The sequence below is a fragment of the Medicago sativa genome, chromosome 3 (assembly GCF_051527215.1).
Source record: "Medicago sativa cultivar Bolivia chromosome 3, Bolivia_mono, whole genome shotgun sequence".
NCBI classification, from domain to species: Eukaryota; Viridiplantae; Streptophyta; class Magnoliopsida; order Fabales; family Fabaceae; genus Medicago; species Medicago sativa.
The window spans coordinates 54,962,660-54,977,360 of record NC_140751.1 but is presented as its reverse complement, the minus strand read 5'-3'; the positions used below and the strand labels follow the sequence as shown (position 1 = coordinate 54,977,360).

At 30.9% G+C, this 14,701-nt stretch overlaps 3 protein-coding genes and 1 pseudogene across 3 annotated transcripts; 2 read left to right on the top strand and 2 right to left on the bottom strand.

Annotated features, from left to right (window-relative positions):
• Window positions 1-302: 302 nt before the first annotated feature.
• Window positions 303-1,032, bottom strand: LOC146938441 (ras-related protein RABB1c pseudogene; annotated as a pseudogene).
• Window positions 1,033-3,595: 2,563 nt separating this feature from the next.
• On the top strand, window positions 3,596-4,393 carry LOC146938440 (putative serine/threonine-protein kinase WNK11). The gene is made up of 2 exons (XM_085757847.1): window positions 3,596-3,889; window positions 3,980-4,393. The coding sequence occupies exons 1-2, from the start codon at window positions 3,611-3,613 to the stop codon at window positions 4,367-4,369; spliced, it is 669 nt and encodes a 222-aa protein (XP_085613973.1). The 5' UTR covers window positions 3,596-3,610; the 3' UTR covers window positions 4,370-4,393.
• Window positions 4,394-8,847: 4,454 nt separating this feature from the next.
• Window positions 8,848-9,408, bottom strand: LOC146938439 (ras-related protein RABB1c-like). Its single transcript, XM_085757846.1, has 2 exons — window positions 9,064-9,408; window positions 8,848-9,021 (listed from the first exon to the last, which is right to left on the bottom strand). The coding sequence occupies exons 1-2, from the start codon at window positions 9,406-9,408 to the stop codon at window positions 8,899-8,901; spliced, it is 468 nt and encodes a 155-aa protein (XP_085613972.1). The 3' UTR covers window positions 8,848-8,898.
• A 2,392-nt stretch (window positions 9,409-11,800) lies between these two features.
• LOC146938438 (putative serine/threonine-protein kinase WNK11) lies at window positions 11,801-12,973 on the top strand. Its single transcript, XM_085757845.1, has 2 exons — window positions 11,801-12,301; window positions 12,392-12,973. Exons 1-2 carry the CDS (start codon window positions 11,801-11,803, stop codon window positions 12,779-12,781), a joined length of 891 nt encoding a protein of 296 aa, XP_085613971.1. The 3' UTR covers window positions 12,782-12,973.
• Window positions 12,974-14,701: the final 1,728 nt, after the last annotated feature.

Here is a 14,701-nt window from a genome sequence, read left to right as displayed (position 1 = left end):
AGCGGATATAGAACATGTATATCTTCATATCTAATCCAAACCCAAAAAGTTCGAGAAAAGAGATAAAAAATTTAATCAAAAAAAGAAGAGAATAGTGATAAAATAGTATAAAAAAGAGTAAAAATTAAAATATAGTGGTATAGATCTACATTCAACCTCTAAAAATATAAAATATAAAAGAACTTTTTTTTTACCAAACAAACTTAATTTATATTATTAATTAAACAATGTTCAATACAAGAAGGATAAACATACAAAATACGGTGACTACCCAAAAAATAAAAGAACTACATATTAAAGAACTAGGTTAAATGAATATATGTTGAATATTGTTGAGTTCAACTGCAGCAGCTTCTACCCAAAGCATAAGGGCTCATATGGTTATCCCTACCTTCTGCTGGTGGTCCACCATATCCAACTTTGATTCCATGAGTCTCATCCAACACATCAGAAACCCTAACCTGGATTTTTTTATATATACTTTCAGCAGTTTTTACGAATGCCTCTTCAATATTTTCTCTTGATTTGGCCGAAACCTCCATAAACATCAGACCATTCTCCTTCGCGAATTTCTCACCTTCTTCGGTACTCACCACACGATTACCAGCGAGATCGCTCTTGTTTCCGATCAACATAATGATCATATCTGAACTTGCATGCTGTCTTGCATCTTTTAACCAAGTATCCAAGTGATTAAACGTTTCTCTCATTGTTATATCATAAACTAGTAACGCACATGCTGCTTTTCTGTAATATGATCTTGTTATTGATCTGAATCTTTCTTGACCTGCTGTGTCCCATATTTGCAACTTGACTGGATTATTGTTTACGTTGATTGTTCTGAAACCGAATTCGACACCAATTGTTGCGTCGTGGAAGCGTTGAAAGCGGTTGTCTGTGAATTGAAGTAGAAGACATGATTTTCCGACTCCCATGTTGCCGATTATTATGTATTTGAAGGCATATGAGTTGGACATTTTTTTCTACGAGACTTATTGTGAAAAAGCAAAGAGGGAACAAGGAAGGAAAGTAGAGATTTGTATTTTTAAGTAGGAAAGAGTATAGAGAATGAAAGCGAGGAGTTGTGATGGTTTTAAAAAGTGGATAGAGGAACTAGCTATTTATAGGGATACAATCCTACTTGAATAGAGGAACTAACTATCAAGATAAACGCCTACTGATATAACAAACCTAGTTAATCCTTAAAAAAAAAAAATACCTAGTTAATCTTCCTTAAAAAAAAAACCTAGCTAATCTTAAATTATAAAAATAGCACATGACAAATAGATAAAAGTAAATTCAAATATTAATATAAGAATGTAACAATTTTTTTTTTCCTTTATCTTTTAAAAGTGTAACAATCTGAGATAGAAATTGTTGTCGGTGTCATTAAAAAAATATGTAGATTATATTTTTTTGTTATATTGTTGGTGTCATAGAAATAGATAACCATGATTACATTGATTTGTTATAATTTGAAAACAACGTTCATCGTTTTCAAACGTTAGCGCAATTAAAAGATCGGAAAGACGAGTAAGTGAACGCTTTTCTTTTCGCTAGTAAGCTAGACTATATCTAAAGAAAATAGCGATTTGACTCTTTTGTGCTGGCTTTTTTCTTTCTAAAATTACCCTCAACTTTCAATACAAATAACACATATAAAAAAATAGATAAGAGTAAATTCAAATATTAAAATAAAAGTGTAACAAACACGATATGAGTATATATATGTTCAATTTTTTTTCTTTATCATTTAAATAGTGTAACAAACTATATGAGTATATCTATACTTACTTTTTCATTATTCAATTATACCCTTAAACAACTTTTTTTTTGTCTATATTAAAGATTGTTATTTAGATTATATTATTTTGTTATATTGTTGGTGTCATTGAAATAGATGATCATGATTAATTTGATTTTTTTATCACTTGAAAGCAACAAACGATTATATTTTTAGTTTTAATCAAAATCAAAATAAATAAATAAACACCATTAATAATTTTAAAATGTTAGCGCAATAAAAAGAGCGGAAAAACGGTCTATAAAGAACAATTTCTTTAAATTCGGTTGACTTTTTTTTTTTGAAGAATTTAAATTCGGTTGACTTAAATCTAATAATTAAATAATTGAAAAAAGACTAAATTTTAACACGGGAGGGGTTTAGTAGGTTACGGAACAAAGTGTTTATCTAGTAAGATTATTATTTTTATTTTTATTTTTTAAAAAGAGATTTTCTCAAACTTTTGATTTGAGTTGCGGATTAATCTCAAAATCAATACTGAATTCTAAAAATATTTAACATTTATCCTAATGTGAATCAAATCAAATATTACTTTAACTGCACTCCTTAATTTGTGTATAAATACTTCCGTTCAAATATTCTTTTTCACATTCCTAGTGTTTGGTAACCTCAGTTCATTCCACTCTCTCTTTTCAAATAATCCGAAGCTTCACTTTTCAACGACATAGCCTCAGTTTTCTACTTCATGGTAACCATTCATTGTTCAAAAACTCTTAAATTGAAAAACTTTTTATTTTTATTTTTACAGAACTATATTCAATTTAGGTTTTAATTGTTGTCATAGTAACAAGACCCAAATCAAGGTTTTTTATTTCTTGTTAATAATAAATGTTAGTGTGTTAGTATATGTATTCTCTGCAGAACTTGAACCCTAGACCTAAATTGAGGTTTGACTGAGACATCAAAAACCCTGGTGTCGCAACATATAAATTGGGAAACTTTTTAAAAAACTCTGTTGAATTTGTTCTTTGAACAAACCAAGTCTAACTATTAAGTTATATTAATATTTTAATATTTATAGCGGAAACGGTAGTGGCCGCGTGCGTAATATGTTTAATATTGAAGACGATCACAATTAAAATACTCTTGATCAAAGTATGACTATGGTTGTAGAGACATCAAAAACCCTAGTGTCGCAACATATAAATTGGGAAACCTTTTAAAAATGTCTGTTGATTTTGTTCTTTGAAAATCAAAGGTATCATACCAAGTCTCAATAAGTAGGTTATATTAAGATTTTAATAGTCGTCGCGGCTGCGTAATTCGTTTATTGTTGAAGAGGACCACAATTAAACTACTTTTGATCAAAGTTTGCCAATGTTGTAGAGCCATAAAAATGTTAGGTCACGATGTAGATAGCTAAACATTCATAAAAATATTGTTGATTCTGTTCTATGATAATCAGATCAAGTTTCTAAAATTATTTATTATTATTATTATTATTATTATTATTATTATTATTATTATTATTATTATTATTATTATTATTATTATTATTATTATTATTATTATTATTATTATTATTATTATTATACTTTTTGGTCTCTAAGTTGGTTTTAATTAAGATAATCTGATTTGATCCATGTTTTTTGTTCTAGATGCCAAGTGTTCAACAAAATCCATCCCACAAAGACTCAGAAACATTTGTTGAAAGTTGAAACTGATCCAACCGGAAGATATGGAAGATACGATGAATTCCTTGGAGCTGGTGCTTGTAAAAAAGTCTATAAAGCATTTGATAATGAAGAAGGATTAGAAGTAGCATGGAATCAAGTTAAGCTCAGAAATTTCAGCAATGACCCTGCAATGATTGAAAGACTTTACTCTGAAGTGAGGCTTCTTAGAAACATGAGAAACAAAAACATCATTGCACTTTACAGTGTTTGGAGAGACAAGGAGCATAGCACACTGAATTTCATCAGCGAGGTTTGTACAAGTGGGAATTTGAGGGAGTATAGGAAGAAACATAAGCATGTTTCTATTAAGGCTTTGAAGAAGTGGTCTAAGAAAATTTTGGAAGGGTTGAATTATTTACATAGAGACCTCAACTGCAGTAATGTTTTTGTCAATGGAAATACTGGCCAGGTACATTATTTCTGTTTCATATTCTTATTTTCCATGTTGTTTATCTCAAGATGTCATTAGTACTAAATTATTTGTTTTAATGTATATTAGGTTAAGATTGGTGACTTAGGTTTGGCAGCAATTGAGGGAAAGAATCATTCAGCGCATTCAGTTCTAGGCACACCGGAATTTATGGCACCAGAGCTATATGAAGAGGATTACACAGAAATGGTAGACATATACTCATTTGGAATGTTAGTATTAGAGATGTTGACACTAGAGATTCCATATAGTGAATGTGACAATGTTGCAAAGATATACAAGAAGGTGACTTCAGGTGTGAGACCGCAATCCTTGAACAAGATAAAAGATGTAGAAGTGAAGACTTTCATCGAAAAGTGTCTCGCTCAACCAAGGGCTAGACCTTCTGCTGAGGAATTGCTAAAGGATCCTTTTTTTGATGATGTAGAGTACGATGAAAACGACGATGTTGATTACTAATAGTTACTTTGTGATTAGAAATTTGTATTTATCTTGACCAACTATATGTTGATATAGTATGTATTCTTATTTCTTTATGAAAAAATTTGATTTACCCAAATTTTTGTTGGTAAATCAATTTAGGGTAGGATTTGATGAATATGATGTGTGTTACACTTAACGATGATGAAAATGATATTGTTAATTTCTTTAGTTATTTTGTGACTAAACGGTATCTTCCGTTCTTGCTTGTATATTTATTTTATTGTATGATATTTGTTTCAAATATATGCAGGACTCCTCCTAGGTTACTTTTTCTTACCTGCAGTTAGCTGTCTGCTGTTTTGATGTTTCTGTTGGACTAGTTTCATTCCTATAAGCTTTAGGACAATTTGATTTATTGTGTTAATTGCTGAAAATTTAGATTTAGTTTTATTAAATTCTAGAGTTACTGGTTCACTAGACCAAAGAAGGACGTTTTAGGTTTTAAGTTTTGGAGCTTTGAATTGCATATCAGTATTGTACGGGCTTAAGGAGTTGGAGGGCTGTAGCTGGTGTTTGATTTTGGTGCGTAATATCAGTTTTGATTCCGCAGTTTCGTGGTCTTTCCTGGTGATGTTCTTTTGGGCGCAGGTCTGTAGCTGTCCTTGGTACAAATGCACGCCATCGTACCTCGTTGGGTGGCTGTTTTGACGCTGTCAAGGGTACATCTGCTGCTGTCTGTTACCATAGGGCCGGTAGCGCACTTGTTTTGCGGGCAGGAAGCATGAAGATGTGGATCACTTGCTCATCAAGTGATTTTTTTGCCAAAATTTGGTCATTAATGTATGATTGGATTGGATTTGTTACGGTAAGTCCGGGCTACCTGTTAGATCATCTTTTACATGTTAATACTTCAGGAGGCTTCTCAAAGCAAATTTGTATGAGTCTTACTATTATATGGCGCTATACTATTTGGTTTATTTAGAGAGAAAGAAACTGACGTATTTTTCAGCACGGGCAGAAAAGCTTGTACACATTAAGTGAAAATATTAATTAAGCTTTAATCTTTTTGGTGTTTTTTTTTAATAAACATATTATTAAAAGCGATGCCCGCACAAGAAGAATGACTAAGCCACTAAAAGAAAGATACAACATGCACCATATATAAACGACAACCTACACTCAACAAATAAGTGTGCGAATTACTGTGTATAGTTTTTTTTTTTCTTACTAATTTGTGTATAGTTTATTTTTATCGGCATTCATTTTTCGGTTTCATTTTATCAAGAATTGAAATATTTTAACTTAGATAATCAAAAGTAACCTACAACTTTTCAAAACGACGGTCGTTAAATAGAATATACTTGAGAAAAAAATAGTAACTTATGTCGTTAAATAGAAGATAATTGAGAAAAAAAATGGGAACTTATCAAAGCCTGGCTTACTAATTTGTGTATAGTTTATTTTTATCGGCATTCATTTTTTGGTTTCATTTTATCAAGAATTGAAATATTTTAACTTAGACAATCAAAAGTAACCTACAACTTTTCAAAACGACGGTCGTTAAATAGAAAATAATTGAGAGAAAAAATATTAACTTATGTCGTTAAATAGAAGATAATTGAGAAAAAAAATGGGAACTTATCAAAGCCGACTAAATAGAAGATAATTGAGAAAAAAAATGGGAAATAGAAGATAATTGAGAAAAAAAATGGGAACTTATCAAAGCCTGGTTTTGATTTTGATCCAGGGACCTGTGGGTTATGGGCCCACCACGCTTCCGCTACACCACTTTTATTATTGTTTTAGTTTTATAATATGTATACATAATATATACTTCAACATTCATTTACACAACATCTAATGCATTTGTAGCAAAGAATGCATTTCTCGCAATAAAGCATTTATTGCAACAAGTCTTGGAATTCCAAGGTTGATATGTATTGACAATTTCTGGCATTTGGGTTTGGTTTTTTATGATTTAACTCTATCAAAAGTTTATAGTTTATTGGTTTGTGAAGGAAGTACGAACACTTTAGAGAATTGGATGTTTGGATTAATTTGAAATAGTCTGACGCCATCTAAAATGGTGGCTTTCTCTTGGTCTCTTTTGCTTGATCTTTTTCGAACGTGGTCAAACCTTGCACTCCGAAATGTGTTGGATGGAAATGCCAATTTGAATCGTGTGTTGTGTTGAGGGCGTGATGAAACATTTACACACATTTTTCTCTATTGTTGTATGGTGGATAAGGTTTGGCAAAATATGATGATGTGGTTGCCGTTGAAGTTTATTACTCCATAGAATTTGTTTAATCATTTGGCATGTTTGGTAGAAGGAGTGAAACGGAGGAAAATTAGAAAAGGAATGTTGTTAATTTGGTACGTTACTCTTTGGGTGATTCAAAAGCGAGAAATGAAAGATGCCTTAAAAACCGGATGAGGGAGATTGATGAAATCATTAAGGAGATAAATTACGTTTTTGCATTGGAGTTTGAGTATATTGGAAATAATTTCTTGTCTCTTCTATGGATGGTGTTAAAATCGAAAGGATTGCCTAATGAGATAATGAAGGGAGTTTTGTGTTTCACTTAAAGTGGATTTGGGAGCAATGTGGTATAATTTGGGAGGCCAAATACAATGTCGGAGCCAAAGATGGACTCATGCGGCGACTAATCTAAATTCTAAATTAAGTTTGCTAGCATTGTTGACATTCTCTTGATAGTTTGTTTCTAAATTCGGTTATTGTACAAGACTGTAATCTTGTTTTGACTATGAAAATGATTAAGAAATGAGAAATTAGTCTTTTCTTTTTATCTTTTTCTTACGAGGCTTATCTACCCTTGAAGTAGAGTAAATCAATTTTCCCAATCTTTACATTGGTGCTTTCATTGATGATATTTCCCCCTTAATCAATCAGAGATGGTGATTACTCTGTTTGCTGGTGAAATTGATGAATATTGATGGGTGCTTTGCATAGAAAAATACTTTAAGCAATGACTACTAGAGGCAGACAGGGCCGGCCCAACAGATCATTAAGAGGCCTAAAGCAAAAAATTTAATGTGGCCTTTAAAAATATTTTTTTTAAGATAATTTTTATATAAAATCAATTTTGTGGAGACCAAAATTTAAGTTCTTGACCATGAGTAATTGAGGCCTTTTTGGTAATCAGTTAAGTTATGCAAATGTCTGTAATTTATCTGTCATATAAAATACTTGTAACCAAAATAATTTTTTAGAGGCCTTTGTTTTCACCCAAAATTTTGAGGCCTAAAGCCCTTGCTTAGGTTGCTTGGCCCTTAGGCCGGCCCTGGAGGCAGAGAAGATGATGTGGTTCTAATTGCAATGAAAGGCCTGACTCTTCCAGGGTGGCTCCGATCATATATTCAAATGGGGAAAAAAGGAAATATGAAATGTATATATACAAATGGTGGGAACCGTTCATGAACGGTAAGGAATGACTCGAAGACACTCATTACGATCAAAAGCAACCTTTTGATTGCCACGTCAATTAAACATAACCACAGAGACACACATCAAAATGTTCAGTAACAGAAGCGATGCGACTCGCGAGTTGTCACTTCAATGACCCGTACTAAATATCAGAAGTGAAGATAGAATGCAATAAAGAATGTCACAACGGATGCATTACTATATATACATAAGGGGCCTTACCCCTAGGTACGATCACCACACTTACACTCACTAATTACTCACTTTGCTACCTGCTAGCTTCCTATCTTACTTGGGCGTATCAGTGTCTTTTGCAAGCACTCATCCTCCTCACTTTGAAGAAGGAGCATATGACCAATCATGATAACTTCTGGAATTAATTAATATTTTTGATTAATCAATAATTTGGATTTAGGTCATTGAAGTAAAAAAAATTAATCAAGTTCATGGACTTTTTTTTTTTTTTTGAAGTAAAGTTCCAGGACATTTAAATAATTACAATTAAATCTTTAAATTTAGGGACTCAATTATGCATATTATTTAAAATTTGAAAGAGTTAATATAAAAATTGTTTAAAACTTCACATGAGACTTTAATTAAAAATGATTTAAAAGTCTAGGAATCCGATTGATTTTTTTAGTTGCAGAAACTAATGACAAATTATTCGTAAATTTAAAGTTCTATACAAAAGTTAAAATCAAATTACAATTTTTTTTTTTAATTATGAGAACTATTTCAAAAGCCTCAAATAACTAAACTATAATATATGATCTTTATCAGCGGATATAGAACATGTATATCTTCATATCTAATCCAAACCCAAAAAGTTCGAGAAAAGAGATAAAAAAATTAATCAAAAAAAGAAGAGAATAGTGATAAAATAGTATAAAAAAGAGTAAAAATTAAAATATAGTGGTATAGATCTACATTCAACCTCTAAAAATATAAAATATAAAAGAACTTTTTTTTTTAACAAACAAACTTAATTTATATTATTAATTAAACAATGTTCAATATAAGAAGGATAAACATACAAAATACGGTGACTAGCCAAAAAATAAAAGAACTACATATTAAAGAACTAGGTTAAATGAATATATGTTGAATATTGTTGAGTTCAACTGCAGCGGCTTCTACCCAAAGCGTAAGGGTTCATATGGCTATCCCTACCTTCTGCTGGTGGTCCACCATATCCAACTTTGATTCCATGAGTCTCATCCAACACATCAGAAACCCTAACCTGGATATTTTTATATATACTTTCAGCAGTTTTTACAAATGCCTCTTCAATATTTTCTCTTGATTTGGCCGAAACCTCCATAAACATCAGACCATTCTCCTTCGCGAATTTCTCACCTTCTTCGGTACTCACCACACGATTACCAGCGAGATCGCTCTTGTTTCCGATCAACATAATGATCATATCTGAACTTGCATAATGATCAACATAATGATCATATCTGACTGGATTATTGTTTACGTTGATTGTTCTGAAACCGAATTCGACACCAATTGTTGCGTCGTGGAAGCGTTGAAAGCGGTTGTCTGTGAATTGAAGTAGAAGACATGATTTTCCGACTCCCATGTCGCCGATTATTATGTATTTGAAGGCATATGAGTTAGACATTTTTTTCTACGAGACTTATTGTGAAAAAGCAAAGAGGGAACAAGGAAGGAAAGTAGAGATTTGTATTTTTAAGTAGGAAAGAGTATAGAGAATGAAAGCGAGGAGTTGTGATGGTTTTAAAAAGTGGATAGAGGAACTAGCTATTTATAGGGATACAATACTACTTGAATAGAGGAACTAACTATCAAGATAATCGCCTACTGATATAACAAACCTAGTTAGTTAATCCTTAAAAAAAACCTAGTTAATCTTCCTTAAAAAAAAACCTAGCTAATCTTTTTTTTTTTTTTATGAAACAACCTTGTTAATCTTAAATTATAAAAATAGCACATGAACAAATAGATAAAAGTAAATTCAAATATTAATATAAGAATGTAACAATTTTTTTTTCTTTATATTTTAAAAGTGTAACAATCTAAGATAAAAATTGTTGTCGGTGTCATTAAAAAAAATGTAGATTATATTTTTTTTGTTATATTGTTGGTGTCATAGAAATAGATAACCATGATTACATTGATTTGTTATAATTTGAAAACAACTTTCATCGTTTTCAAACGTTAGCGCAATTAAAAGATCGGAAAGACGAGTAAGTGAACGCTTTTCTTTTCGCTAGTAAGCTAGACTATATCTAAAGAAAATAGTGATTTGACTCTTTTGTGCTGACATTTTTTCTTTCTAAAATTACCCTCAACTTTCAATACAAATAACACATATAAAAAAATAGATAAGAGTAAATTCAAATATTAAAATCAAAGTGTAACAAACACGATATGAATATATATATGTTCAATTTTTTTCTTTATCATTTAAATAGTGTAACAAACTATATGAGTATATCTATACTTACTTTTTCATTATTTCAATTATACCCTTAAACAACTTTTTTTTTTGTCTATATTAAAGATTGTTATTTAGATTATATTATTTTGTTATATTGTTGGTGTCATTGAAATAGATGATCATGATTAATTTGGTTTTTTTATCACTTGAAAGCAACAAACGATTATATTTTTAGTTTTAATCAAAATCAAAATAAATAAATAAACACCATTAATAATTTTAAAATGTTAGCGCAATAAAAAGAGCGGAAAAACGGTCTATAAAGAACAATTTCTTTAAATTCGGTTGACTTTTTTTTTTTTTAAGAATTTAAATTCGGTTGACTTAAATCTAATAATTAAATAATTGAAAAAAGACTAAATTTTAACACGGGAGGGATTTAGTAGGTTACGGAACAAAGTGTTTATCTAGTAAGATTATTATTTTTATTTTTATTTTTTAAAAAGAGATTTTCTCAAACTTTTGATTTGAGTTGCGGATTAATCTCAAAATCAATACTGAATTCTAAAAATATTTAACATTTATCCTAATGTGAATCAAATCAAATATTACTTTAACTGCACTCCTTAATTTGTGTATAAATACTTCCGTTCAAATATTCTTTTTCACATTCCTAGTGTTTGGTAACCTCAGTTCATTCCACTCTCTCTTTTCAAATAATCCGAAGCTTCACTTTTCAACGACATAGCCTCAGTTTTCTACTTCATGGTAACCATTCATTATTCAAAAACTCTTAAATTGAAAAACTTTTTATTTTTATTTTTACAGAACTATATTCAATTTAGGTTTTAATTGTTGTCATAGTAACAAGACCCAAATCAAGGTTTTTTATTTCTTGTTAATAATAAATGTTAGTGTGTTAGTATATGTCTTCTCTGCAGAACTTGAACCCTAGACCTAAATTGAGGTTTGATTGAGACATCAAAAACCCTGGTGTCGCAACATATAAATTGGGAAACTTTTTAAAAAACTCTGTTGAATTTGTTCTTTGAACAAACCAAGTCTAACTATTAAGTTATATTAATATTTTAATATTTATAGCGGAAACGGTAGTGGCCGCGTGCGTAATATGTTTAATATTGAAGACGATCACAATTAAAATACTCTTGATCAAAGTATGACTATGGTTGTAGAGACATCAAAAACCCTAGTGTCGCAACATATAAATTGGGAAACCTTTTAAAAATGTCTGTTGATTTTGTTCTTTGAAAATCAAAGGTATCATACCAAGTCTCAATAAGTAGGTTATATTAAGATTTTAATAGTCGTCGCGGCTGCGTAATTCGTTTATTGTTGAAGAGGATCACAATTAAACTACTTTTGATCAAAGTTTGCCTATGTTGTAGAGCCATAAAAATGTTAGGTCACGATGTAGATAGTTAAACATTCATAAAAATATTGTTGATTCTGTTCTATGATAATCAGATCAAGTTTCTAAAATTATTTATTATTATTATTATTATTATTATTATTATTATTATTATTATACTTTTTGGTCTCTAATTTGGTTTTAATTAAGATAATCTGATTTGATCCATGTTTTTTGTTCTAGATGCCAAGTGCTCAACAAAATCCATCCGACAAAGACTCAGAAACATTTGTTGAAACTGATCCAACCGGAAGATATGGAAGATACGATGAATTACTTGGAGCTGGTGCTTGTAAAAAAGTCTATAAAGCATTTGATAATGAAGAAGGAATAGAAGTAGCATGGAATCAAGTTAAGCTCAGAAATTTCAGCAATGACCCTGCAATGATTGAAAGACTTTACTCTGAAGTGAGACTTCTTAGAAACATGAGAAACAAAAACATCATTGCACTTTACAGTGTTTGGAGAGACAAGTATAGCACACTGAATTTCATCACCGAGGTTTGTACAAGTGGGAATTTGAGGGAGTATAGGAAGAAACATAAGCATGTTTCTATTAAGGCTTTGAAGAAGTGGTCTAAGAAAATTTTGGAAGGGTTGAATTATTTACATGTGCATGATCCTTGTATCATTCATAGAGACCTCAACTGCAGTAATGTTTTTGTCAATGGAAATACTGGCCAGGTACATTATTTCTGTTTCATATTCTTATTTTCCATGTTGTTTATCTCAAGATGTCATTAGTACTAAATTATTTGTTTTAATGTATATTAGGTTAAGATTGGTGACTTAGGTTTGGCAGCAATTGTGGGAAAGAATCATTCAGCGCATTCAGTTCTAGGCACACCGGAATTTATGGCACCAGAGCTATATGAAGAGGATTACACAGAAATGGTAGACATATACTCATTTGGAATGTTAGTATTAGAGATGGTGACACTAGAGATTCCATATAGTGAATGTGACAATGTTGCAAAGATATACAAGAAGGTGACTTCAGGTGTGAGACCGCAATCCTTGAACAAGATAAAAGATGTAGAAGTGAAGACTTTCATCGAAAAGTGTCTCGCTCAACCAAGGGCTAGACCTTCTGCTGAGGAATTGCTAAAGGATCCTTTTTTTGATGATGTTGAGTATGATGAAAACGACGATGTTGATTACTAATAGTTACTTTGTGATTTGAAATTTGTATTTATCTTGACCAACTATATGTTGATATAGTATGTATTCTTATTTCTTTATGAAAAAATTTGATTTACCCAAATTTTTGTTTGTAAATCAATTTAGGGTAGGATTTGATGAATATGATGTGTGTTACACTTAACGATGATGAAAATGATATTGTTAATTTCTTTAGTTATTTTGTGACTAAACGGTATCTTCTGTTCTTGCTTGTATATTTATTTTATTGTATGATATGATATTTGTTTCAAATATATGCAGGACTCCTCCTAGGTTACTTTTTCTTACCTGCAGTTAGCTGTCTGCTGTTTTGATGTTTCTGTTGGACTAGTTTCATTCCTATAAGCTTTAGGACAATTTGATTTATTGTGTTAATTGCTGAAAATTTAGATTTAGTTTTATTAAATTCTAGAGTTACTGGTTCACTAGACCAAAGAAGGACGTTTTAGGTTTTAAGTTTTGGAGCTTTGAATTGCATATCAGTATTGTACGGGCTTAAGGAGTTGGAGGGCTGTAGCTGGTGTTTGATTTTGGTGCGTAATATCAGTTTTGATTCCGCAGTTTCGTGGTCTTTCCTGGTGATGTTCTTTTGGGCGCAGGTCTGTAGCTGTCCTTGGTACAAATGCACGCCATCGTACCTCGTTGGGTGGCTGTTTTGACGCTGTCAAGGGTACATCTGCTGCTGTCTGTTACCATAGGGCCGGTAGCGCACTTGTTTTGTGGGCAGGAAGCATGAAGATGTGGATCTCTTGTTCATCAAAAATGATTTTTTTGCCAAAATTGGTCATTAATGTATGATTGGATTGGATTTGTTACGGTAAATCCGGGCTACCTATTAGATCATCTTTTACATTTTACTACTTCGGGAGGCTTCTCAAAGCAAATTTGTATGAGTCTTACTATTATATGGCACTATACTATTTGGTTTATTTAGAGAGAATGAAACTGACGTATTTTTCAGTACTGACAGAAAAGCTTGTACACATTAAGTGATAATATTAATTAAGCTTCAATCATTTTGGTGTTCTTTTTAAAAAACATATTATTAAAGATGCCGCACAAGAAGAATGACTAAGCCACTAAAAGAAAGATACAACATGCACCATATTTAATCAACAACCTACACTCAACAAATAAGTGTGCGAATTAGTGTGTATAGTTTTTTTTTTGTTTTTTAATTTGTGTATAGTTTATTTTGGTCAACGTTCATTTTTTGGTTTCATTTTATCAAGAATTGAAATATTTTAACTTAAATAATCAAAAGTAACCTACAGCTATTCAAAACGACGGTCATTGAATAGAAGTAAATTGAGAGAAAAAAAATAGTAACTTATGTCGTTAAATAGAAGATTAAATAGAAGATAATTGAGATAGATTAAATAGAAGATAATTGAGATAAAAAATGGGAAATTATAAAAAAAAAAAATAGTAACTTATGTCGTTAAATAGAAGATTAAATAGAAGATAATTGAGATAAAAAATGGGAAATTATAAAAAAAAAAATAGTAACTTATGTCGTTAAATAGAAGATTAAATAGAAGATAATTGAGATAAAAAATGGGAAATTATCAAAGCCTGTTAAATAGAAGATTAAATAGAAGATAATTGAGATAGATTAAATAGAAGATAATTGAGATAAAAAATGGGAAATTATCAAAGAGAAGATAATTGAGATAAAAAATGGGAAATTATCAAAGCCTTTATCAAAGCCTGGTTTCGATCCAGGGACCTGTGGGTTATGGGCCCACCACGCTTCCGCTGCGCCACTTTGATTATTGTTTTATAATACGTAAACATAATATTTACTTGACCATTCATTTACACACATCTAATGCATTTCTTGCAATAAAGCATTTATTGCAACAAGTCTTGGAATTCCAAGGTTGATGTTTTGACAATTTC

Bases quoted from the DNA above. Each gene is read 5' to 3' on its own strand.
- LOC146938440 (XM_085757847.1), top strand. From the start codon at position 3,611: ATGATTGAAAGACTTTACTCTGAAGTGAGGCTTCTTAGAAACATGAGA. The intron at 3,890-3,979 runs GTACATTATTTC...AATGTATATTAG, and splicing joins TCAATGGAAATACTGGCCAG to GTTAAGATTGGTGACTTAGG.
- LOC146938439 (XM_085757846.1), bottom strand. From the start codon at position 9,408: ATGTCTAACTCATATGCCTTCAAATACATAATAATCGGCGACATGGGA. The intron at 9,022-9,063 runs GCATTTGTAAAA...AAAAATATCCAG, and splicing joins CAAGAGAAAATATTGAAGAG to GTTAGGGTTTCTGATGTGTT.
- LOC146938438 (XM_085757845.1), top strand. From the start codon at position 11,801: ATGCCAAGTGCTCAACAAAATCCATCCGACAAAGACTCAGAAACATTT. The intron at 12,302-12,391 runs GTACATTATTTC...AATGTATATTAG, and splicing joins TCAATGGAAATACTGGCCAG to GTTAAGATTGGTGACTTAGG.